The 25,606-nt window shown below is 37.4% G+C and overlaps 2 protein-coding genes across 3 annotated transcripts in view; one reads left to right on the top strand and one right to left on the bottom strand.

The window, feature by feature from the left end:
* Positions 1-25,606, top strand: part of ARL13B (ADP ribosylation factor like GTPase 13B) — a 90,734-nt gene that overhangs the window by 40,520 nt on the left and 24,608 nt on the right. The window lies entirely within an intron of this gene.
* On the bottom strand, positions 7,018-8,257 carry STX19 (syntaxin 19). Its single transcript, XM_023548165.2, has one exon. The coding sequence runs from the start codon at positions 8,155-8,157 to the stop codon at positions 7,273-7,275; it is 885 nt and encodes a 294-aa protein (XP_023403933.1). The 5' UTR covers positions 8,158-8,257; the 3' UTR covers positions 7,018-7,272.

Raw genomic sequence — 25,606 nt, 5'->3', positions numbered from 1 at the left:
CCTCGTAGTTATTCAAGGAAATAGAAACTGTCACACAAGAATTCTCTTATCTTCCATCACCAGATTTACTCCAGTTTACCTCCCTATGTTCCTAAACCCTGCCTTTTCTCCTACACTGTGGATGAAGTATCTCTGCTCCTATCCAAGGCCAGCTTCTCCATTTATGCACTAGGTCCCACTCCTTTGGGCTTTTACATGTTACTCCTCCCCTTTCTTGTATCAAGAGTCTCTCCCTGGATCGTTCCCATTGGAAGAATGTGGTCTCATGTTTCTTATCTTTAAATACTGTGAAATCCTTTGACATCGTATCCTTCTTCAGCTAGCGACTTTTTCCTAGCCCCCTTTTCAACCTTATGGGAAGAATTGCCCGTAGTGGTTGTTGCACTTCTTCATTTATCACGTTCTTTCCTCTACAATTTCTACAGTTCCTTGAAACTGCTCTTGTAACTTCTATGTTACTTTCACCATTTTCCTATTATTTTACTTAAAGTTGACTGTTTCCTCCTTTGGACTCTTCGTTTTCATTACAGCACACTTTATTGGTTTTCCTCTTCCCTCATTGATGGCTCCTTCTCAGTCTTCTTTAATTAGCTCTTTAACTTCTCAAATGCTTCTTTGGTCTTAAGCCTAAATTTCAAAATATCCCATACTATTTTCTGGGCTTCTTGTTTTTTATTTTTAAATCTGTACCTTTCAGATGAATTTACCGTAAAGTTACATGACCTTAAATACTGTTTATTTTCTCAAATAACTGAGATATAAACTTCCAGCCCTGACATCTCCTAAAAGTTCCTAATGGTGTAGTTAACATCCTAGAAACCTCTGCATGGACATTTTATACTCATCTCAGATTCTCTTGACCAAAATAGAATTCTTATTTCCTCCTCACCCCAATTCTGAAATCCTCATTGTCTGCCTTTTCCCATCTGTGTAAATAGCATTACCATCCAACCACTATCTTACAAATTCTACCTCTTAAATATATCACAATTTGGTTTAACTTTTTCCATTACCATTATATGGTATAAAGGTATAGAGTAGTTAAAATCTGGCTTTGGAATCAGACTGTTGTGTTAGGCATCCTTGAGTCAGTTCCAACTCATAGAGACCCTATGTACAGCATAACAAAACTCTGTGTGGTTCTATGCCATCCTCACGATGGTTGCTATGTTTGAGCCCACTGTTGCAGCCACTGTATCAGTTCATCTCACTGAGGGTCTTTCTCTTCTTCCTTGGCTTTACCAAACATGATGTCCTCCTCCAGGACTGGTCCCTTGTGATAACATGTCCAAGTAAGATGAAGTCTCACCATCTTCGCTTCTAAGGAGCAACCTGACTGTACTTCTTCAAGGACAGATTTGTTGGTTCTTCTGACAATCCATGGTAATTCAATATTTTTTGCCAAGACTGTAATTCATGATACTGAACTTCTCTGTTGTCTCTTTCCATAGATGTAGTCAACTTGATCCCTGTGTATTCCATCCAGCAAGGTCCATGGGTAGAATCGCCATTTAGATTTTTGAAGAAAGGTAATTTGCAATGAGTATGTCTTTGGTGTTGCAACACTCTATGATGCGATCTTTGGCATCATTTCTATCACCAAAGCCATATTTTCCAATTACCAGTCTTTCTTCTTTATTTCCAGCTTTAACATTCCAATCACCAGTATTTATCAGTACGTCTTGATTGCATGTTTGAACAATTTCAGACTGCAGGAGTTGGTGAAAATCTTCAGTTTGTTCATTTCTGACATTAGTGGTTGGTGCATAAATTTGAATAATAGCTGTATTGACTGATCTTCCTGGTAGGCATATGGCTATTATCCTATCACAGTGTTGTACTTCAGAACAGATTTTGAAATGTTCTTTTTGACAATGAATGCGATGCCATTCCTCTTCAATTTATCATTCCTGGCATAGTAGACCATGTGATTGTCTGATTCAGAATGGTCAATACTCGTTCATTTCAGCTCACTAATGCCTAGGATATCGATCTTCAAGCGCTCAATTTCATTTTTGATAACTTTCAATTTTTCTATAGTCATACTTCGTACATTTCACATTCTGATTTCTAATGGATATTTTCAGCTGTTTCTTCTCATTTTGAGTTGTGCCACATCAGCAAATGAAGGTCCTAAAAGCTTTACTCTATCCACATCATTGTGTCCACTCTGCTTGGAGGAGACACCTCTTCCCCAGTTTTATTTTGCATCTTCCAGACTTCTTTGTCATCGTTGTTAGGTGCCATTGAGTTGGTTCCAACTTGCAGTGACCCTGTGTACAACAGAAGGTAACACCGCCTGGTCCTATGCCATCCTCACAATCATTGTTATGCTTGAGTGCACTGCTGCAGCCACTGTGTCAGTCTATCCTGTTGAGGGTCTTCCCCTTTTTCGCCAACCCTCTACTTTACCAAGCATGATGTCCTTCTCCAGGGACTGGTCCCTCCTGATAACATGTCCAAAGTCTGTGAGATGAAGTCTTGCCATCCTCATCTCTAAGGAGCATTCTGGCTGTACTTCTTCAAGACAGATTTGTTCGTTCTTTTGGCAGTCTATGGTATATTCAGTATTCTTTACCAACACCATAATTGAAAGGCATCACTTCTTCTTTGGTCTTCCTTATTCATTGCCCAGCTTTCGCGTGCATGTGAGGCGATTGAAAACACTATGGCTTGGGTCAGGCACACCTTAGTCTTCAAAGTGACATCTTTTCTTTATAACACTTTAAAGAGGTCTTTTTCTGCAGATTTACCCGATACAGTATGTCCTTTGATTTCTTGACTGCTGCTTCCATAGTTTTTGATTATGTATCCAAGTAAAATGAAATCCTTGACAACTTCAATATTTTCTCCATTTAACATGATGTTGCTTATTGGTCCAGTTGTGAGGATTTTTGTTTTCTTTATGTTGAGGTGTAATCCATACCGAAGGCTGTAGTTTTTCATCTTCATCAGTAAGTGCTTCAAGTCCTCTTCACTTTCAGCAAGCAAGGTGATGACATCTGCATATTGTGGGTTGTTAATGAGTCTCCCTCCAATCCTTATGCCCTGGCGCAACTTCTCGGATTATTTGCTCAGCATACAGATTAAATAAGCATGATGAAAGATGCAAGCATGATGCACTCCTGTCCTGACTTTAAACCACGGAGTATCTGTTCGAAGGACTGCCTCTTCCTCTATGTACAGGTTCCTCATGAGTACAGTTGTGCTCCAGCCTTCTTAGTGCCTTCCAAACTGATAGACAAGTGGTGGTGAATTAGATGGCCTGGGTTCAAATTGTGGTTCTTTATGTGCAGCTTCTGTGACTTGGGGCAAGTTACATAACCTCACTGTGTGCGAGTGTTCTTGTTGGTAAAATTGAAGTAACAGTCTCTACCTCAACCTTCACCTACTGTAAAATTACTAGAAAAATGACTAGGACATAGCAAGTAGTATATTAATGTTGAGTATTAGTACTGCTGCTGCTACCACCACCTCCACCATTCTAGTCCAAGCCTCCATTATTTGTTTTGGGGACTACTGCAGTAGCCATCTGTCTTACTTATCTAGTGCTGCTATAACTGAAATACCACAAATGGATGGCTTTAACAAAGAAAAATTTATTCTTTCACAGTTAAAAAAAAAAAAGATCAAACCCATTGCCGTTGAGTCAATTCCAACTCATAGCAACCCTATAGGATAGAGTAGAACTGCCCCATAGGGTTTCCAAGGAGCACCTGGTGGATTTGAACTGTTGACCTTTTGGTTAGCAGCTGTAGCTCTTAACCACTATGGCACTGGGGTTAGGAAGCTAGAAGTGCAGATTCACGGTGCCAGCTTTAGGGCAAGGCGTTCTCTCACTGTCAGCTCTGGGGAAAAGTCCTTGTCATCAATCTTCCTTGGTCTAGGAGCTTCTTAGCACCGCCACCCTGGTTCCAAAGAGCGGCGGTTCTCCTGGCTCTTATTGCTTGATGATATGAGGTCCCCCTGACTCTCTGCTCACTTCTCTCTTTTATAACTTGGAAGACATTGACTTTAGACACAACCTCATCTTGTAGATTGAGTCCTGCCTCACTAACATCATAGAAACAGGATTTACAACACATAGAAAAATCACATCAGATGACAGAATGGTAGACAATCACACAATACTGGGAATCATCCTGGCAAAGTTGATGCATGTTTCTTGGGGGGGGACACAATTTGTTTTATAATACCATCTAATTATTTTCATTCTTACTTGCCCTCTACTCAGCCCCCGAAAACCATTCTTATCCACTTTCTATACAGTAGATTATATACCATTATTCCCAGGCCTAAAACAGTCTGAGGACCTTGCATTGATTATACATCCTGTAAACCTTTGTCGTCTTTCCGTGGCTTACTGTACTCCTTTTCCCCACACTGTGTCTCAGCTCTACTGGTCATCTCCATGTGAATAAAGTAAGCTAATACCCTCTTTAGTGTCATCGTGCTGTTTGTTTTCATTGCCTGGAATATACACTGGAATATGTCCTCATTGTTCAGACCATCACTTATATATACCTCTCAGAGAGTTCTTCATTGACCACCCAACTTAAAGAAGCCACCGGACAGTCTCTGTCTCATCACTCTGTTTTAAGTCTTTGCACAGGATTTACATTATCTCATACTGTTACCAGAATAAAGTTCTTGCCTCTCACTGGTCAAGAACGAGCAGGTAAGACATGTAGTTTTCCACGCGAACAAAGCTTTATTGAAGAGGCTTGCAAGCGGAGACGAGGAGGGCCTAGAGTGATGCTTACCCTCATCTCACAGAACAAAAGACAGCCCAAGTTTTAAAAGTTCTTGGGCGGGAAAAGATTCTTGTCTATTCATAGGCACAGGTGGGGATATGTTAATTAAGGTGCGTGCACAGCAGTTTTCCAGTATGGTTCCTGTCCTGGAAGCCTCTGGGGTTAGTAGCAGGACTTATTGTGGGGTCTCACACCTGCACAGTCTCCCGCTCCCCAGGTTCGATTCCCCAGCTGGGGCTGTAGCCCCTCTCTGCCCCTGGTGGAAGGTCACACAGTGGTCACAGGTGGATGTTCTGTGCATGTCCCTGGGCCTGGTCTTCTCCAGCTGCTTCTGAAAGGCAGCTTTAAAGGAGCTTGCAGGATATTTTTAGATACCTTGCCCCAGTGTTCTGGGGAATGGCTTTGTTTCTACACCCTGGCCCACTTCTTCTTATTTTGTTTGCAGATTTGGGGTCCCCTCTGCTCCTTATCTGACGGTCTCTAGGTTCCACACTCAATCCCCTGTTACCTCCCTGATAGGATAGTCTATTTCTCTTTTACTTGTTTGTCCTCTAACCACAGCAGTCTCTTTGCTGTTTCTCAAACAGGCACCCTCTGATCTCAGGGCCTTTGCTCCCTGTCTTAATACTTGTATTTGTTGTAATATCTGCTGTTTCCATTAAAAATTGAGTTTCAAAACTCTGTCGGCGTGTGTTCAAATTATATCTCTAGCTCATAGTGCTGTGCCTGATTTCACAATAAAGGGAGGAGAATCCTTCAAGAATACCGTTGCCTGTACTTTGACTTGATCTGTCAACCCTGATTTGGAATTCATTGTCCTGAGCAGACCTGATTTCAAGAAAACAATACCTTAACCTACCATCTTATGCCTTAAACTAGATTCAGCTCCTGGTTACCAACTAGATTCTTTATCATTTGCATAGTTGTGTTTTTCTAGAATTTGTTCACCACTGAGTTAGCTGACCTACCTGAACATAAAAAGACTTGATACTGTTTCTAGTTTGGTTTTGTTTTAGTGTAACACTTTTTAGGTCTTGTGTTACACAATTCTTAACTACAAAAATATTGTCAAATGAGACAAGAGGATTGCTTATATGATCATCATTCATCTTGTTAAAGCATTGGAAGTCTCATAAATGAATCATCAGCTTGATACCTGATCAGAAACTTAAGATTATTCTTCTCATTTTCAGTAGTTAACCTGCACGTTTGTGATGGATCACTTTTATATAGCCTTTTTCACCATTGCCTTTTAACTCTCACCCAAGTGATTGGATGGGACTATAGCTTGCTAATAACACATGTATAGTTCATGGCATCTTTGTGAGGGTGGGACTGTGCAAGTAAGGTCTGCGAAACCCTAACAAAAGGATTGGTCAGTTTTGCCATCTTGCTAGGCTTAAAATGAGCCATCCCAGAAGCAGGAGGAGAGGATATTGCCACCACCAAGAAAGAAGATCCAGGAGTAGAGCACGTTCTTTGGCCCCAGGATCTCTGCACTAAGTTCCTGGAACCAGGATACAGAGAGAGCTTTAACACTGAAGGAGGTGAGAAGCGGTGGCAGAGAAATGGCTGCAGGAGATACCAGCAGGAGATGGTATAATGGGCCTTCTGGCCCATGGAGTGAGAAAGCTGAGTGACTTTGGACAGGAGGCGTGGTGGTGGAGTAAGGTGCCTCTGGGCACTTCTTGGAGCTAAGTTTGCTGACCCGTGGAGCCACAGCTGAGCACCTCCTGGCTGAAGCTTACTGGTGGAGAAGGGTGCCTCTGGGCACTTAACCGGCAGAGCTAAATGAGCTTTGTAGCACTTGCTTGAGCAGGGCAGAGGCTGAGGGACCAAAAAGAGGCCTGCTATGCAGGCACAGCTGAGAAGAGGCTGTCCTGATGGAGGAACTGTATCTGGAGTGTTCCTGAATGTGGAGTATAAACTGTTACTTCCCTAATAAACCCCATAATCTGTGAGTTCTGTGTGGCCATTGCAATGAATTATCAAACCCAGGAGAGAAGTAGAGTGCACCATGGGAGGGACGGTTGGTGTCAAAACTGGTAAAGATGGTGGAGAGAGGAGGCATGTCTGACCTTCGCCTCATAGGAATCAGCCTTAGGCTGTTGATTTTGATTCTCCTTCCCCCCTTGCGAAGTTAGAGGAGGTCAGATACCTCTGCCATGCTATTTTTTTTTACAACATTTAAAGGTAATCATACTGTTTCTAGTTTAATTAAATGAGTATTTTGATTATCTAAATTTAAAAGAGACTAGAAAACACAATGTTTGACATTTATTTAAACTACTGTATTTTTACAGGATTGTAGAATTCAGTAGGTTTTTCAAAGACTTGTTTTATGTCATTGGCTTCAAAAAGTTTCTGTAACTCTAGTAGATCAGAGCTAAAAAGGAGAAATTATGACTTAATAGTGATGAAAGGTGTTTGAAGGACACATGAAATGAATTAAAACAGTACAAGACACTGAAATATGGGACATCCTCACCCTAAAGCTGGGAAAATTTCTACAGTGGCTTTATTTTGAGCTACAACATGGACAACACCAACAACACAATACTCTGCAAGGATTTCTTTTCTTGTATTTTACCGCTAGCCCAAATTTCTCTTTAGTGGTGTTGACATATTCTTTTGTATTGTTCACTGTCATTTCAATATTGTTGATGCTTTCTCCTTGCTCCTCTACTAGAAGAGATATCTGAATGAAGAGGTCCCTTAAATCCTTTATTTGGCTCTCCAAATTAACAAGTTCCTTGTGTCTCTGTTCAATCTCTGAGAGTTGTGCTTTAGTGATATTGATTTCTGTAAGTAAGCTTTCATTGAAAACTTCCCATTTTCCTTGATGAAGCATATCATTTACTTCTTCTTCAGACACTTCTTTGCCAGCAACTTCGAGCTGACGGAAAATAAATGTCTTGCACTTCTCTTGCTTTGCTGCTATTGTGTCATTGTATATAAACATAGTTTGCTGAAAATGGCGGAACATGGCAGCATGCTGAGATTTAAGTATCCTTGTGACCACCGATGATGGACCGTTTTCATCCTCTGACTTTTTAACTTCTTTTATTAAATCATCCAAATCTTTCTTAATGTGTTCTGCTTGGATTTTTATCTCCTTTGTAATGCTGGATTCTCTCTTAAGTAGACTGAACCTTCTCATTGAAGCCACCAGACTTTTCTGTTGTTGCCCAAATTTTTGGACAGCAACTGTTAGATTGTTAATGGTGTCCTGTAATTTTTGGATCTCATGTAGCTGCCTCTCAGCTACAGGCTCTCTTTCATAAATAACAGCTTGCTGGAGGAACTCCTCCTGTTCCTCTGCCTCTGAGATTGACCCAGGGCTGTCTCTAGAGAGTTCGATTTCTTTTGTTCGCTGCTTTAGTTCTTGAAGTCGGTCTTTCATCTTCGCTTTCCTTCTAAGCAAAAGGGATTGTGTCGAACGTAGAGAAGTTGATATCTTCTCCCAGTGGCTTCACATAGCACTGTCTATCTCCCAGTTTTCTCCTGATTTTCTGAAAAGAGATTTAGAATTAGGAAAATCAATAAAAATTTCTTCAGAAAAATCATTGAAATAGGAAAAAGTAATGTAAAATAATTTATAAATTACTTTGCGTGATGCTGAGCTTCTGTGAGTCCCAATTAGTGGCAGTAGCAGAAAGCAGTGATGGAGATAAAATTGTCCAAAAATAGTTTCTTCATTATTGTAATATCATCAGATTATAGATATTTCTTGATATAGGGTGCTTTTGACCACACCCTCAATTTTTTGATTTAATAACTCTGAATGTGCCCTTGTTATTACTAGAGGTACTATTTCCCAGGTAATTTGGTCTATGTGATGTTAAAAATATACCAATTTTGCTAAATATGCTTATTTTGGTTGCAATCAGTATAGTGACAGGGCAGATTCTATCTGAGCGTTAAACAGTATGAGGTGGAATTTATCTTAAAATTCCCAAGGCCTCGGGATTGATTAACATATTATTTGATATAACTTTGTGTCCTTATTCATTATATATATGTATATATATATATGAAGCCAAGTTCTTGATATAATTATACTAATTTTTCATTCTTAGCATTCTTGTGCAAAGCTGTATAGAGGTTTTAGAACAAAATTTAATTAATATTTTTATAAATTGAAGTAATATATATATAAATATATAAAGAATCTTGTTTTGGGGAAACTGATAATATTGATATCATTTCCTGTATTATACTTATCCAGTCTGAAGTTGATGTACATAATTTATAGTTAATGAAGTGAATATAAGTAAATCTTTATTACTAAATCATTTTATTTCTACAGAATGTCACGATTTTATAAACTTAATGTCCTTTATGATATTCTTGCAGATAAGAAGAGGCTGTTAAGGAATTAGAATACCTTGCTGAACCACATGTAATATCAGTATGAGTCAGAGGAAAATGTCTCTGATGTTATTCTCTGGGACTTGATATTTGATATGTTTACACAAATATTTTTATCAGTGTGGGTGTTGTTGTAGAAGGCTTACTTATCAAATATGTAGGTGGCCCAAAGTTTGCAATGATCTTTACTATGTTGAAGTACAGAGTTGAAATTCAAAAGTCTAAAATAGCATGGAACAGTATACTAAAAGTAACAAAACGTATTTAACAGAAGTAAATGTAAAGTAAGGAACCCTGGTAGTGCAATGGTTAAGTGCTTGGTTGCTAACCGAAAGGTTGGCAGTTCAAACCCAGCCAGTGGCTCCATGGGAGAAAGATCTGGTGATCTGCCTCTGTAAATACTACAGCTAAGAAAACTCAAAGGGGCAGTGCTGCTCTGCCGTATGGGGTCACTGTGAGCTGGGATCAGCTCAGTGTCATCCAGCAACAACAACAGACATAAAATACTTAGATTTTTTAGAAAATACCTTCACATCTACAAAATGGGGGGTCCAGGGGCCTTAGGTTCACAGCAGTGCCTATGAAAAATACTGGAGATTTTACTTAATTGGAAGCCTTTTATCAGAACAGTTCATTATGCTTGTGTAAATAATAGTGTTGTGTCTAGATAAAATAAAAAAGTTACATGCTCTGCTGACTTGATGCCAATCAGAAGTGGTGGGGGGACTGTGTTAAGTTTTGAGTATGAGACTTTAAGGTGAAAATCGGAAAAATTAAGAATTCCCAAACTAGAATGGAGAGGATGAAAAACAAAAATCGTATCATATGGAAAATTACTGAAAGAGATGGAAATATTTATCCTATAAAAATGGGAATTATGCAACTATCTTCTAAAACATGAAGAACCATATCTATGAGAGATTAGACTTACTTGGTGTAACTCCAAAGGCAGTGGATGGAAATTGCATGGAGAAAGGTTTGGTTTCGTAGAAGGATGACTTTTCAAACAAGTACATCAGTCCCAAGATGGACTGAACTGCTTCATGAGGTAATAAGCTTGCCATCACTGGAGATGTTCAAGATGTTCTTGAGTGATGATCCGCTTGACGGTGTTGTGGAAATGTTGCCTGCATTGAATAAAAAGTTAAACCAGTGTCCTGACGATATTCTTTTGATATTGTGAAAGGACAAACATTTTATCAGATAATTATTGAACTGACTCCATGGCACCTAAAAACAACAGTTATGTGCAAAGAGCCCTCATGGTGCAGTGGTTAAAGCACTCGGCTGCTAAATGAAAGGTTGGCGGTTCGAACTCACCAGCTGCTCAGCTGGAAAAAGATATGGCAGTCTGCCTCCCTAAAGCTTTACGGCCGTGGAAACCCTGAGACAGAGCTCTACACTGTCCTGTAGGGTTACTATGAGTCAGAATCGGCTTGACAGCAATTTTTTTTTTTTTTAATATGCCAAGTTTTAAATGCTGTAGTATATCTTTGACAGTGTCTGCCTTTGAGGAATTTACAACCGAGGGGAGATGGGTAATATACAAGTAAGTGGATAAATGAGATATTTTAGATCTTGATAGCAAGGCCATACAAGGCCTCTCTCTGAGGAGGTGAGGTATTTGAGATTTGTGGTCCGAGTGTTGAGAAGCCAACCGGATGAAGAGCCAAGGGAATGCATTCCGAGTGTAGGAGCTGAGGAGACAGTGACTGAGACTGATAGGTTTTAAGAACAAAATGAGTGCCACTATGAACAGAAATGAACGAGAGGAGTTCGATAGGAGGAACGAGATTAGAAAGGCAGGCAAGGACCACACCATGAAGGACCTTGTGGGCCAAAGTAAGGAGCTGAGGTTTTATTCTAGATGCAGTGGAAGACAATTAAAGGGGGTGTGTATGGCATTGGCATAATGTGATTTCTATTTTTAAAAAACCATTCTTGTTTGCTGTAGAGAGAGTAGTTTCCTGGGGTGCGCAGCAAGTAGGTTGTAGGAGAGACTTGGATGATAACAATAGAGATGGAATAAACAGGAACCATTCAGAATGTAACTTAAATTTCTGAAAATCTTTATTCTGTCATTACACCTGAATAATACATTTTTTGCAAATATAACTCTCATTTGAAAATTATATTTCTTTAGAATTTTTAAGATTTCGCTGCATTGTCTTTTAGCTTCCTTTGTTGCTCTTAAGAAATCTGCCACCTAATTCCTGACATTTTATGTAAGATTTTTTTTTTCTTTATTTGTTTTTGCTTTATCTCTTGAAATACTCTTGGCCTTTTCTTTTTATTCCAGGCGTTCTGAAATCTCAGAATAATGTGCCCCAGTGTTGGTCTTTTTACATTTATAATGCTAAACATTTAATGGATCCTTTCAATATGGAAATTCATGTATTTATGAGATTTTTTTTTGGTCTAATTTCTTTAATTATTTCTCTCCCTCCATCTTCTGCATATTATTTTCTTTGTAATTCTCCTTACCTGGCTATTGGCTTTCCTGGACTGCTCCTTTAGTTTTCTTGGAGCCTGAAAGTTAAAGTGACTTGCCGGAGGCCACACAACTCAAAACTGATTACACGCCTGCTCCTGCTCCTCTGCTCTGTAATGAATAGAAATGGATTTTTCTAGTGAGGCATACTACAGATGAAAGTGACCTGTATCAAATCTTCTATTATCATATGTATGAATTTTAAAGGAAATTCTAGCAAGAGGTAATATAAAAACCAAACCCATTAACCATTGAGTCGATTCCAACTCATAGGGACCCTATAGATAATATAGTGTATCATATATAACTTAATTGTTTGCAACTATATTAGGATCTTTAATGTAATCAGACCAAACTAAGCACTTCACAGTGTAGAAGAAGAAAAAAGAATGATCAGTTCTGATCCCACAGTCCTATATCACAGAAAATCTCTAAAAATTTTGAATACTGTCGTTGACACCATTGTGGAGATTAGGATTGTTGTATTATCTTCTCCTTTAGTTGACAGTCATAGGTTGGAATTGGATAGATACGAAGTGCACAGGTGAGGTACGCTTCCTGTTTGTTTAGATACATGGATTTCTGCTTCCTATTCTTGCACTAACCTATTACTACGAATTCTTACAACTACAATGTATGTGGCATATGTTTCATTTGTTGCATTTTTTTTTTTAAACTAATTTGTACTCCTGACAATGTGGAAAAAAGGAAGAAGTAACAATATTAGAGGTTCAGATTAAAAACTCATAGAAAAGTCCAAAGAGATGTGATTTTGTGTTCATAATGATTACGTCACATCTCATGATTATATAATTACTGAGTATTTCTGAGTAGATTTTGGAAACCCTGGTGGCCTAGTGGTTAAGTGCTGCAGCTGCTAACCAAAACACCGGCAGTTTGAATCCACCAGCTGCTCCTTGGAGCAGTTCTACTCTGCCCTATTGGGTCATTATGAGTGGGAATCAACTTGATGGCAACGGCGTTTTTTTTTTTTTTAAGTAGCTTTTAACAATCTTTAAATTTCACAGTTCTCGAAAACTAAAGTATGTCGAGAGGCGGGGCCAAGATGGCGGACTAGGTAGACTCTACCTCGGATCCCTCTTGCAACAAAGACTCGGAAAAACAAGTGAATCGATCACATACATAACAATCTACGAACCCTGAACAACAAACACAGATTTAGAGACAGAAAATGAACAAATACGGGGAAGCAGCGACTGTTTTCGGAGCCTGGAGCCAGCGTCCCAGTCAGGAGGCTTCATTAACATTGGAATTTCCTGAGCCAGAGGGAGAACGGCTCCGGCTCCGCGACGGCTTTGGTTCTCCCTCCCGCCCTTTTTTTTTTCTTTTGGTCTTTTCCTAACCCACTCTTCCGGCCTGAGAGAAGGAAACACAAAAAACCCAGGGACCAAAAATCCACCCCTAATTGGACTAAAAACACAGAACTAGCTACAGCCAAGCATATATGATCCAAATCTCAGACTTTCATCCTTACAGGGAACAAGGTGGCGGTTATAATCCAAAGGCAGTTCAGATAGGGATCTGACTGCATTTTTTTTTAGCGGATTTTCTGGAAAAACTAGTTTCCCAGTGATGGCTCAGAGACAGCAGTCCATATCAAACCACATAAAGGAGCAGACCATGACAGCTTCTACAACCCCCCAAACAAAAGAATCAAAATCTTTCCCAAATGAAGATACAATTCTGGAATTATCAGATACAGAATAAAAAAAACTAATTTACTGAATGCTTCAAGACATCAGAAACGAAATAAGGCAAAATGCAGAAAAAGCCAAGGAACACACTGATAAAACAGTTGAAGAACTCAAAAAGATTATTCAAGAACATAGTGGAAAAATTAATAAGTTGCAAGAATCCATAGAGAGACAGCATGTAGAAATCCAAAAGATTAACAATAAAATTACAGAATTAGACAACGCAATAGGAAGTCAGAGGAGCAGACTCGAGCAATCAGAATGCAGACTGGGACATCTGGAGGACCAGGGAATTAACACCAACATAGCTGAAAAAAAATCAGACAAAAGAATTAAAAAAAATGAAGAAACCCTAAGAATCATGTGGGACTCTATCAAGAAGGATAACTTGTGTGTGATTGGAGTCCCAGAACAGGGAGGGAGGACAGAAAACACAGAGAAAATAGTTGAAGATCTGCTGACAGAAAACTTCCCTGACATCATGAAAGACGAAAGGATATCTATCCAAGATGCTCATTGAACCCCATTTAAGATTGATCCAAAAACAAAAAGACCAAGACATATTATCATCAAACTTGCCAAAACCAAAGATAAAGAGAAAACTTTAAAAGCAGCCAGGGATAAAAGAAAGGTCTCCTTCAAGGGAGAATCAAAAAGAATAAGTTCAGACTACTCAGCAGAAACCATGCAGGCAAGAAGGGAATGGGACGACATATACAGAGCACTGAAGGAGAAAAACTGCCAGCCAAGGATCATATATCCAGCAAAACTCTCTCTGAAATATGAAGGCGAAATTAAGATATTTACAGATAAACACAAGTTCAGAGAATTTGCAAAAACCAAACCAAAGCTACAAGAAATACTAAAGGATATTGTTTGGTCAGAAAACCAATAACATCAGATACCAGCACAACACAACACCAGCAAACAGAACATCCTGATATCAACTCAAACAGGGAAATCACAAAAACAAATTAAGATTAATTAAAAAAAAAAAAAGCTCATAACAGGGAATCACTAAAGTCAAAATGTAAAAGATCACAATAATCAAAAAGAGGGACTAAATACAGGTGGCATAGAACTGCCACATGGAGAGTGATACAAGGCGATATAGAACATTACAAGTTAGGTTTTTACTTAGAAAAATAGGGGTAAATATTAAGGTAACCACAAAGAGGTATAACAACTCCATAACTCAAGATAAAAGCCAAGAAAAACATAACGACTCAACAAACATAAAGTCAAACACTACGAAAATGAGGATCTCACAATTTACTGAGAAAAACGTCTCAGCACAAAAAAGTATGTGGAAAAATGAAATTGTCAACAACACACATGAAAAGGCATCAAAATGACAACACTAAACACTTCTTTATCTATAATTACGCTGAATGTAAATGGACTAAATGCACGAATAAAGAGACAGAGAGTCTCGGACTGGATAAAGAAACATGATCCGTCTATATGCTGCCTACAAGAGACACACCTTAGACTTAGAGACACAAACAAACTAAAACTCAAAGGATGGAAAAAAATATATCAAGCAAACAATAAGCAAAAAAGAAGAGGAGTAGCAATATTAATTTCTGACAAAATAGACTTCAGACTTAAATCCACCACAAAGGATAAAGAAGGACACTGCATAATGATAAAAGGGACAATTGATCAGGAAGACATAACCATATTAAATATTTATGCACCCAGTGACAGGGCTGCAAGATACATAAATTTTAACAGAACTGAAAAGTGAGATAGACACCTCCACAATTATAGTAGGAGACTTCAACACACCACTTTCGGAGAAGGACAGGACATCCAGTAAGAAGCTCAATAGAGACACGGAAGACCTAATTACAACAATCAACCAACTTGACCTCATTGACTTATACAGAACTCTCCACCCAACTGCTGCAAAGTATACTTCTTTTTTTCTAGCGCACATGGAACATTCTCTAGAATAGACCACATATTAGGTCATAAAACAAACCTTTGCAGAATCCAAAACATCGAAATATTACAAAGCATCTTCTCAGACCACAAGGCAATAAAACTAGAAATCAATAACAGAAAAACTAGGGAAAAGAAATCAAATACTTGGAAAATGAACAATACCCTCCTGAAAAAAGACTGGGTTATAGAAGACATCAAGGAGGGAATGAGGAAGTTCATAGAATGCAACGAGAATGAAAATACTTCCTATCAAAACCTCTGGGACACAGCAAAAGCAGTGCTCAGAGGCCAATTTATATCGATAAATGTACACATACAAAAAGAAGAAAGAGCCAAAATCAGAGAACTGTCCTACAACTTGAACAAATAGAAAGTGAGCAACGAAAGAATCCATCAGGCACCAGAAGAAAACAAATAATAAAAATTAGAGCTGAACTAAATGAATTAGAGAACAGAAAAACAATTGAAAGAATTAACAAAGCCAAAAGCTGGTTCTTTGAAAAAATTAACAAAATTAATAAACCATTGGCTAGACTGACTAAAGAAATACAGGAAAGGAAACAAATAACCCGAATAAGAAATGAGAAGGACCACATCACAACAGAACCAACTGAAAATGAAAGAATCTTATCAGATTATTACGAAAAATTGTACTCTAACAAATTTGCAAACCTAGAAGAAATGGATGAATTCCTGGAAAAACACTACCTACCTAAACTAACACATTCAGAAGTAGAACAACTAAATAGACCCATAACAAAAAAAGAGATTGAAACGGTAATCAAAAAACTCCCAACAAAAAAAAGCCCTGGCCCAGACGGTTTCACTGCAGAGTTCTACCAAACCTTCAGAGAAGAGTTAACACCACTACTACTAAAGGTATTTCAAAGCATAGAAAATGATGGAATACTACCCAACTCATTCTATGAAGCCACCATCTCCCTGATACCAAAACCAGGTAAAGACATTACAAAAAAAAAAAATTACAGACCTATATTCCTCATGCACATAGATGCAAAAATCCTAAACAAAATTCTAGCCAATAGAAATCAACAACATATCAAAAAAATAATTCACCCTGATCAAGTGGGATTTATACCAGGTATGCAAGGCTGGTTTAATATCAGAAAAACCATTAATGTAATCCACCACATAAATACAACAAAAGACAAAAACCACATGATCTTATCAATTGATGCAGAAAAGGCATTTGACAAAGTCCAACACCGATTTATGATAAAAACTCTCACCAAAATAGGAATTGAAGGAAAATTCCTCAACATAATAAAGGGTATCTATGCAAAGCCAACAGCCAGCATCACTCTAAATGGAGAGAACCTGAAAGCATTTCCCTTGAGAACGGGAACCAGACAAGGATGCCCTTTATCACTGCTCTTATTCAACATCGTGCTAGAAGTCCTAGCCAGAGCAATTAGGCTAGACAAAGAAATAAAAGGCATCCGGATTCGCAAGGAGGAAGTAAAATTATCTCTATTTGCAGATGACATGATCTTATACACAGAAAACCCTAAGGAATCCTCCAGAAAACTACTGAAACTAATAGAAGAGTTTGGCAGAGTCTCAGGTTATAAAATAAATATACAAAAATCACTTGGATTTCTCTACATCAACAAAAAGAACATCGAAGAGGAAATAACCAAATCAATACCATTCACAGTAGCCCCCAAGAAGATAAAATACTTAGGAATAAATCTTACCAAAGATGTAAAAGACCTATACAAAGAAAACTACAAAGCACTACTACAAGAAATTCAAAAGGACTTACTTAAGTGGAAAAACATACCTTGCTCATGGATAGGAAGACTTAACATAGTAAAAATGTCTATTCTACCAAAAGCCATCAATACATACAATGCACTTCTGATCCAAATTCCAATGTCATTTTTTAAGCTGATAGAGAAACAAATCACCAACTTCATATGGAAGGGAAAGAAGCCTCGGATAAGCAAAGCATTACTGAAAAAGAAGAAGAAAGTGGGAGACCTCACTCTACCTGATTTCAGAAGCTATTATACAGCCCCAGTAGTCAAAACAGCCTGGTACTGGTACAACAACAGGCACATAGACCAGTGGAACAGAATTGAGAACCCAGATATAAATCCATCCACGTATGAGCAGCTGATATTTGACAAAGGCCCAGTGTCAGTTAACTGGGGAAAAGATAGTCTTTTTAACAAATGGTGCTGGCATAACTGGATATCCATTTGCGAAAAAATGAAACAGGACCCATACCTCACACCGTGCACAAAAACTAACTCCAAGTGGATCAAAGACTTAAACATAAAGACTAAAACGATGAAGATCACGGAAGAAAAAATAGGGACAACGTTAGGAGCCCTAATACAAGGCATAAACAGAATACAAAACATTACCAAAAATGACGAAGAGAAACCCGATAACTGGGAGCTCCTAAAAATCAAACACCTATGCTCATCTAAAGACTTCACCAAAAGAGGAAAAAGACCACCTACACACTGGGAAAGAATTTTCAGCTATGACATCTCCGACCAGCGTCTGATCTCTAAAATCTACATGATTCTGTCAAAACTCAACCACAAAAAGACAAACAACCCAATCAAGAAGTGGGCAAAGGATATGAACACACACTTCACTAAAGAAGATATTCAGGCAGCTAACAGATACATGAGAAAATGCTCTCGATCATTAGCCATTAGAGAGATGCAGATTAAAACTACGATGAGATTCCATCTCACTCTAACAAGGCTGGCATTAATCCAAAAAAGACAAAATAATAAATGTTGGAGACGCTGCAGAGAGATTGGAACTGTTATACACTGCTGGTGGGAATGTAAAATGGTACAACCACTTTGCAAATCTATCTGGCGTTATCTTAAACAGTTAGAAATAGAACTACCATACAACCCAGAAATCCCACTCCTCGGAATATACCCTAGAGAAACAAGAGTCTTCACATGAACAGATATATGCACACCCATGTTTATTGCAGCTCTGTTTACAATAGCAAAAAGCTGGAAGCAACCAAGGTGTCCATCTACGGATGAATGGGTAAATAAATTGTGGTATATTCACACAATGGAATACTACGCATCGATAAACAACAGTGACGAATCTGTGAAACATTTCATAACATGGAGGAACCTGGAAGGCATTATGCTGAGCGAAATCAGTCAGAGGCAAAAGGACAAATATTGTATAAGACCACTATTATAAGATCTTGAGAAATAGTATAAACTGAGAAGAACACATACTTTTGCGGTTACGAGGCGGGGAGGGAGGGAGGGAGAGGTTTTTTTTACTGATTAATTAGCTGAAAAGAACTGCTTTAGGTGAAGGGAAGGACAACACTCAATACATGGAAGGTCAGCTCAACTGGACTGGACTGGACCAAAAGCAAAGAAGCTTCTGGGATAAACTGAATACTTCAAAGGTCAGCGGAACAAGGGCGGCGGGGGTTTGGGAACCATGGTTGAAGGGGACTTCTAAGTCAATTGGCAAAATAATTCTATTATGAAAACATTCTGCATCCCACTTTAAAATGTGGCGTCTGGGGTCTTAAAAGCTAACAAGCGGCCTTCTAAGATGCATCAACTGGTCTCAACCCACCTGGAGCAAAGGAGAATGAGGAACACCAAGGCCACACGACAACTAAGAGCCCAAGAGACAGAGAGGGTCACATGAACCAGAGTCCTGCATTATCCTGAGACCAGAAGAACTAGTTGGTGCCCGGCCACAATCGATGACTGCCCTGACAGGGAGCACAGCAGAGGACCCCTGAGGGAGCAGGAGATCAGTGGGATGCAGACACCAAATTCTCAAAAAAAGACTATACTTAGTGGTCTGACTGAGACTAGAGGAATCCCGGCGGTCATGGTCCCCAAACCTTCTGTTGGCACAGGACGGGAACCATCCCTGAAGACAATTCATCAGACATGAAAGAGACTGGACAGTGGGTGGGAGAGAGATGCTGATGAAGAGTGAGCTGTTTGTATCAGGTGGACACTTGAGACTGTGTTGGCATCTCCTGTCTGGAGGGGGGATGGGAGGATAGAGAGAGTGGGAGGCTGCCAAAGTTTTCACGAAAGGAGAGACTGGAAGGGCTGACTCATTAGGGGGAGAGCAAGTGGGAGTACGGAGTAAGATGTATATTAACTTATATGTGACAGACTGACTTGATTTGTAAACGTTCACTTGAAGCTCAATAAAAGTTAATAAAAAAAAATAGAATAAAAAAAGAAAAACTAAAGTATGTCTTTCACTTTGGTTGCATGGCTTGGAACAAACCTGGAAACAACTGCCTCTCTATTTTTATGACTGGGCAGATCTTTATTTAAAATTAGACATAAGTTATCAGTGTAATCAAAAGCCTTTTTTTGAAATAGTGTAGTTAATCTTTTTTTTTTTTTTTTTAAATAGAACATTTCCAATTGATATTGCAGCACAGAATACCTTTGAGGAGTGCTTTTTGGGAAAGTGAATTTTACTGTCACTGATTTTGGAAACCAAGATATTTGACAGTGACTTCTTTAAAGGTTGTCTTTTCCTGAGTTTTGGCCTTGGAAACAGTTTCCTGAAGGCATACACACTTCTGTATTTGACTAAAAGAGTTTAAGGAAGTCTTCAATGTATTACTGTGTATTTTATATTTATTAATCTTAACAAATTTAATGGCAAAACAAGTAAATATCCTGAGTCTCTTTTTCTTTAGAGTCCTGTAAGTTAGTGATTGATAATAAAGAGACAGAAATAGTCAGATTTCTTGTCAGTGCTATATGTCATGACATACATATTGTAGAGATCTGTGTTTCTATTAAGTCAACTATAAAGTTTATACTTTGTTTATTTTGGATCTTATGTCTTCATTTATTTCTCTTGAACATTTAACATATATTTATATTAAAGATCCCTTATATTGTTAGGTTACTTCTGGTTTCTCAGGAATAAATTCCCTGGTAATTGCTGACATTCGCTTAGATGTAGGTCTTCTTGGGTATTTCGTCAACTTTGTCAGTAGTCCAACTTCAGTGGAGAATTACGTTACATAAGAATGCCCCAGGTGCACTGCAGTATGAGTACGTCCTTCTGAGGCGGTTTTTATGGTTGTCACTACTAGGGTTGCCTGAAATTTGCCCGTTGTAGCCCAGGAAGTATAAATATTGGCCTGACTTTTTTCAGTGATTTTTATAGCCCAGAGAGGGAGTAGCTTCCTCCCTACTGTAATCTTGGGCAAGGCAACAAAGCTTTTTCTGTCTCTGCATGCAGATCATGTACTGTTTTTCCTAGTTCATTACTTCATCTGGGAAATCCAATTCCATTTCCCTGTTATGCACAAATCCTAAACCACAGACTCCAAGGTGTAGTGTTTGCTTCTAGTAGCGTAGTGGAGCTGGCTTCATTTCCCATTCTCCACTTTGACTATGAATGTGTACCCTCTTAATTTCTGGCACCTGAAAATTTTCCTTTCATTCAAATTTAATGGTGTTTTTTTAAAGTTGTCTTCTTTCTTTCTTGAAGATTATGTGAAACATTTCTCTGTGTTTTGAAGGAGGGGAAAATTTTGTCTGTACATCTTGACTGGATATCTTGAAAGTCTTTGCCAAATCAAACTAAACTCGTTGCCATTGAGTCAATTCCAGCTCATAGCGACTCTATAGGACAGAGTAGAACTGCCCCATAGAGTTTCCAAGGAGTGCCTGGTGGATTTGAACTGCCGACCTTTTGGTTAGCAGCCGTAGCACTTAACCACTGCGCCACCAGGGTTTCTAAAGTCTTTGCAGAGTAAACATAGTTTAGGATGATCCCCAATTCCTCGTTCATCTCTGCTGAACTTGACTTAATATGCATTTACCTGATGTGTATAAATTACATTTTTTAGTAGTTGAATACTCATAACTGTATGTATAATGATTTCCAATTTAGTTTCTTGATCTTATATCTTTACAAATTAGAATGTTAAGGAAAATGCGATATCTAAGCATATTAGAATTTAAAAGTGGCTTCCAGAAGACGTGGACAGAGTTCAGGTAGGCTAAAAATTTTAAGCTTGTAGTTGTGAAAGCATTTAATTGGTTAGGCTAGGTGGAATTGATGAGACCACCATCTTATGCCATCTTTTTTTGTACCATAAATTTATTTTTTAATATTGGAAGGGTAGTCACCAAATATGAATCGTTTTGCATATTTTATTCCTATACAGCTTTAATTCTACCAGCAGCAACTGAGTATGTCTTTGAGCTTAAACATATTTGAAAAAAGGAAGCTAGAATACTACTTTATACATATGGTAATCACTACTGACAGTTTGCTCTGGGGAATTGAAAAGCAAACCTGTATGACTCAAATAAAAGGTTCTCCACCCCATTATAGATAGGAAGTATTCCTGGGGATAGAAATATAACTAAAAATTACTGAGTACTTTAAGCAATATGTCCTGGGATAGATACTTCATAGATTAATAGTTTTTTTTAAGTAAAAAAATTCCTTTTAGTAGTTATTATGATGATTAAGTAACATAATTCAAGAAATATATAACTAGTTTTTATCCAGCATGAAGTAGAGTACTCTTGTAGTACACAAAACAGTTTGCAACATTTCCCTAGTTGAAGGTGAAAGAAGCTGATCATACTGAAATATTAACCTCTTCAGCTACTTAAGCAAGGACAAAAGAGTAACTTCTGAAAACAAAAAAATACTGTAAATTCTATATATTCTTTAAGTTTTCCAACATTTTTTGTAATGTAGTCTTTAAATGCTTTTTTATTCTGTTTTTATTTAGTGTAGATAAATATAACACTATAAAATGCTAAGATTTTTTTTTTAATATTAAGATTCTTATTTAATTTTGAAATTTCACTTACCTGATTAAAGTAAGCTATATGCACTATGAGATATACACTATGAGTCACAATTGACTGGATGGCAACGGGTTTCTATGTATACGTGTGTGTATGAATGGTTTTTATGTTAAATGTAAAACTTTGTAGCCATTAAGAGAACATGTTATTAATCCTGAGTATTACATGACCAACAGGTCCACCCTTAAAATACTTATTACGTGTCACTGTTATTTTGATTTGAAATGAGATATTTATTGAATTCTAACATGGTAACAATTATAACTTTGAAGAAATCTCAAAAAATAAAACACATTTAGATTAAGCATTTCTTGTTTAATTTTGAACATAAGCTTACCTATATATGTTGCATTTAAATTGTGCTGACTTAAATGTTTCAAAATGTCAAATCAAATGTAATGTTTATATTAAGTTTTATTATTTAAGTATTTCCATTTCACTAGCTGAGCCATTAAAATGGTTACTGGGCATTTTGATATTTTGTAGCAGTCCTCTTACCATAAGATTACATTCTAATTTTCTCAAAATGATTTTAAAAGTTTTAAAGGTTACATATGTGTCAGATTTGGGCATAAGCTTTTCATAGTTAAAAGTAGAAGTGTTCTTTAAGCATACCCAGTATGGTTAATTTATAGACTGCTTATAAAAGATTTATAAAAGAAAGAATTTTACCTTTGTTTTTATAGGATCTGGCTTTCTGGTGTTTCCAAAATGAGAAGTTGTTTTGTTAAGGACTTTTTAAAAAAAAAAGTTCTTTCCTCTAATGTTGATTTTTATCACAGTGCTCTGTTTCTAAGAGCCCTAAACCCAAATCCCTTTCAGTATATCAGTAACATTTCTTAGCAAATCAGCTGCCTGTTCCCCTTGTCCAAATCTGAGAAAAACAGGTAACTTTAATTTTCTGTTGAGCTATTTTTAAACGTCACAGTATAACCAGATTCCAGACTATGGATATCTAACCTTAAAAAGTAAACAACAACAACAAAAAGTGGTTTAGTTACCTTTCTGTCTTGCTCCTTTTGTTGGTTTTCCACCTGCCGTGTTGGAGTCCTGCCTTTGAGAGAAAATCTCAATATCATTTCGTGTAATGTTTTGATCAAGTTATTTAAACCTCCATCGTAAAGTTCGTAGGCTAATTTCTGAGTGGTTTTCATATGGTTAGGTTAGTCGAAAGCCAAATAATGAGGTCGAATAAGTTGTAGATAAACTTGTCCTTTTGCTGTTATTATCATATAAAAAGAACAGATTGCTTACTTCACACTTGGGGAATCCGGTTGTGCCTGTTAGACGCCCATTGGAGCTAGCTGGTAACAGGAAGTCCTTGTTCAACTACTTACATGGAGTATTTGGCACAGGTTCTGTAATTCCAGTCATACATTATATATAAAATACATTACTCACAGAAAAAGGTTTGCATTTAAACAAAGATTGTATTGATTTCTTTAAAGTTCTAAAAACTTGCAAAAAAATATAAAGTTTAGGGTAAATAAGAATGGAAAGAGCTGGTGTAAAAGTTTTTATGGATCCATTTACTTTAAAATGACCGAATTCTTTCCTATTTTGAAAAATCCCACAGGTCTTAGCTTATAAAATATTCTAGAATTTCAGAACTAGACCAGCCAGAAAGGATCTCTTGCCTTTAAGTCTTCCGCCCCACTTTTCTTTTTACTATGCATGCTACTTTTAAAATAATTTCTTTCATAGTTTTCAGTATAGAAGGACTAAAGTGATTCAGCAACATGTGTTAAGAATTCAGAATTTTACCGGGGAGAAAATATTTGTACATAAAATTAGAAATGAAATTTCTTTCATTCTACCAAATTTTCTTTACTCTCCGTTTTTTTTTTCCCTGAATTGTTATGATTTTTAGGGGGGATGGAGGTAGGAAGTGGGGCATTGCTATATCTACCTAAACAACATTTGCATTTTATTCTTTGACTTAGTAGATCCACTACTTCTTATAATCTGTTTCCCAAAATAATAAATTACATTTTAACGTACTTACTCATCAGAGCACTCTTTGTAAAAACAAAAGGCTGGCAGCAACCTCCAAGTCCTTCAGCATAGGGCTGGTTGAATAAATGATGAAACGTCGATACATAGGGGCATTATGCATGTGGAAAAATAATAAAGAAAATTTATACTACGACAGCATGAATTTGTTGAGTATTTTTAAAAAGCATGGTAGAAGAGTGTGTTACAGTATGCTAACTTTTGAGGACAAAAAAGGGTAGATATAAATATATAGATATAGACACGAATATATTTATAGGGTCGTTGTGAGTTTTAATTGACTTGATGGAAACGGGTTTGGGTTTGGTTTTGGTACAGAAGCAATGATGAGTCAATAGCAGTAAGTATCCCTTATATTTTAAAGAAGAAACAATGCTACTTATGAAGCTACCTATAGGAGGATGGAAGGAATAGGGAGAAGGAAAGGCACAGAGATGAAAGAGAGTTTTTTCTAAATGGCCTTGTTTTTACAGTTTTGAATTTGGAAGCATATACATGTTTTAAAGATTAAATCCTAAAAAAAGAAAAAACAATTACAGCAACAAAAATTGTCTCTAAAAAGCCTGGAACAATTGAATCTAGCTGCTATCTAGGTGGCGGCATAATCACACAGAGAACCATTTTTAAAAATAATTTTAAAACTCAGTATCTTGACTATGCATTTCTAGTGGGAAATACTTGAGAGATGAAAGTAACCACAAAGAGATCTTACCCTACATTTAGTAGTTTTATTTTAGTGATAATATTGGTATTATTATATGGAAACTTTCATATATTAAAAAAAAAAAATTATAGAATAAAGAAAATAATTATGTTAGTGTTAGGAACTCTAATTTTCAACAGAAAAAAGATAAAAATAAAATCTAAGGCATTAACTAAACACTTGATAATATTTGATTTGAAATAGAAAAGTCAATTTTTTTTTCTGAAAAACTACGTATTTCCTATCTTTGTCTAATGAAAGGATTTAGAAGCAATGACAAATCAGTAGCAGTGAATATTTGCAGTACCCAGATTTTGGTCTTTAAAATACAATTTCCCGCTGAAAGGAACTAGGGCTTCTCAGAGAAATGAAAGACTCCAGATCTAGGACATTTTTTACATGAGAGAGAAAAGAAACTATCAAAGGCCATTGGAGTTATATCAGAAGGACACAGGATCCAATCTAAAGGGGACTCTCACTGACCAGATATGGGAAACTTTGACCCTCAACATGAATAGTAATTGCGATGGATGAAAACACGTAAATATATTTTAAATCCATGAGTTCTCAATAGTGCCCTTGTGGGGTATGTATGTAAAATGACCTGATGAGGAAGATACCAGCCAAATCCCAAATGTTGGAAATTCTGTAGGAAAATGACTTGTTCTGCAGATAAATGTCACAGGGGGAGAAGAGTTGGTGTTGGGGGAGGGAGCTGTTAAAGATCTAGTCAGTGTGTCTGGTTTGAGCATAAC

The sequence above is a fragment of the Loxodonta africana genome, chromosome 20 (assembly GCF_030014295.1).
Source record: "Loxodonta africana isolate mLoxAfr1 chromosome 20, mLoxAfr1.hap2, whole genome shotgun sequence".
Taxonomy (NCBI): domain Eukaryota; kingdom Metazoa; phylum Chordata; class Mammalia; order Proboscidea; family Elephantidae; genus Loxodonta; species Loxodonta africana.
This window is presented reverse-complemented; position numbering and strand designations above follow the sequence as displayed.

Bases quoted from the DNA above. Each gene is read 5' to 3' on its own strand.
- STX19 (XM_023548165.2), bottom strand. From the start codon at position 8,157: ATGAAAGACCGACTTCAAGAACTAAAGCAGCGAACAAAAGAAATCGAA.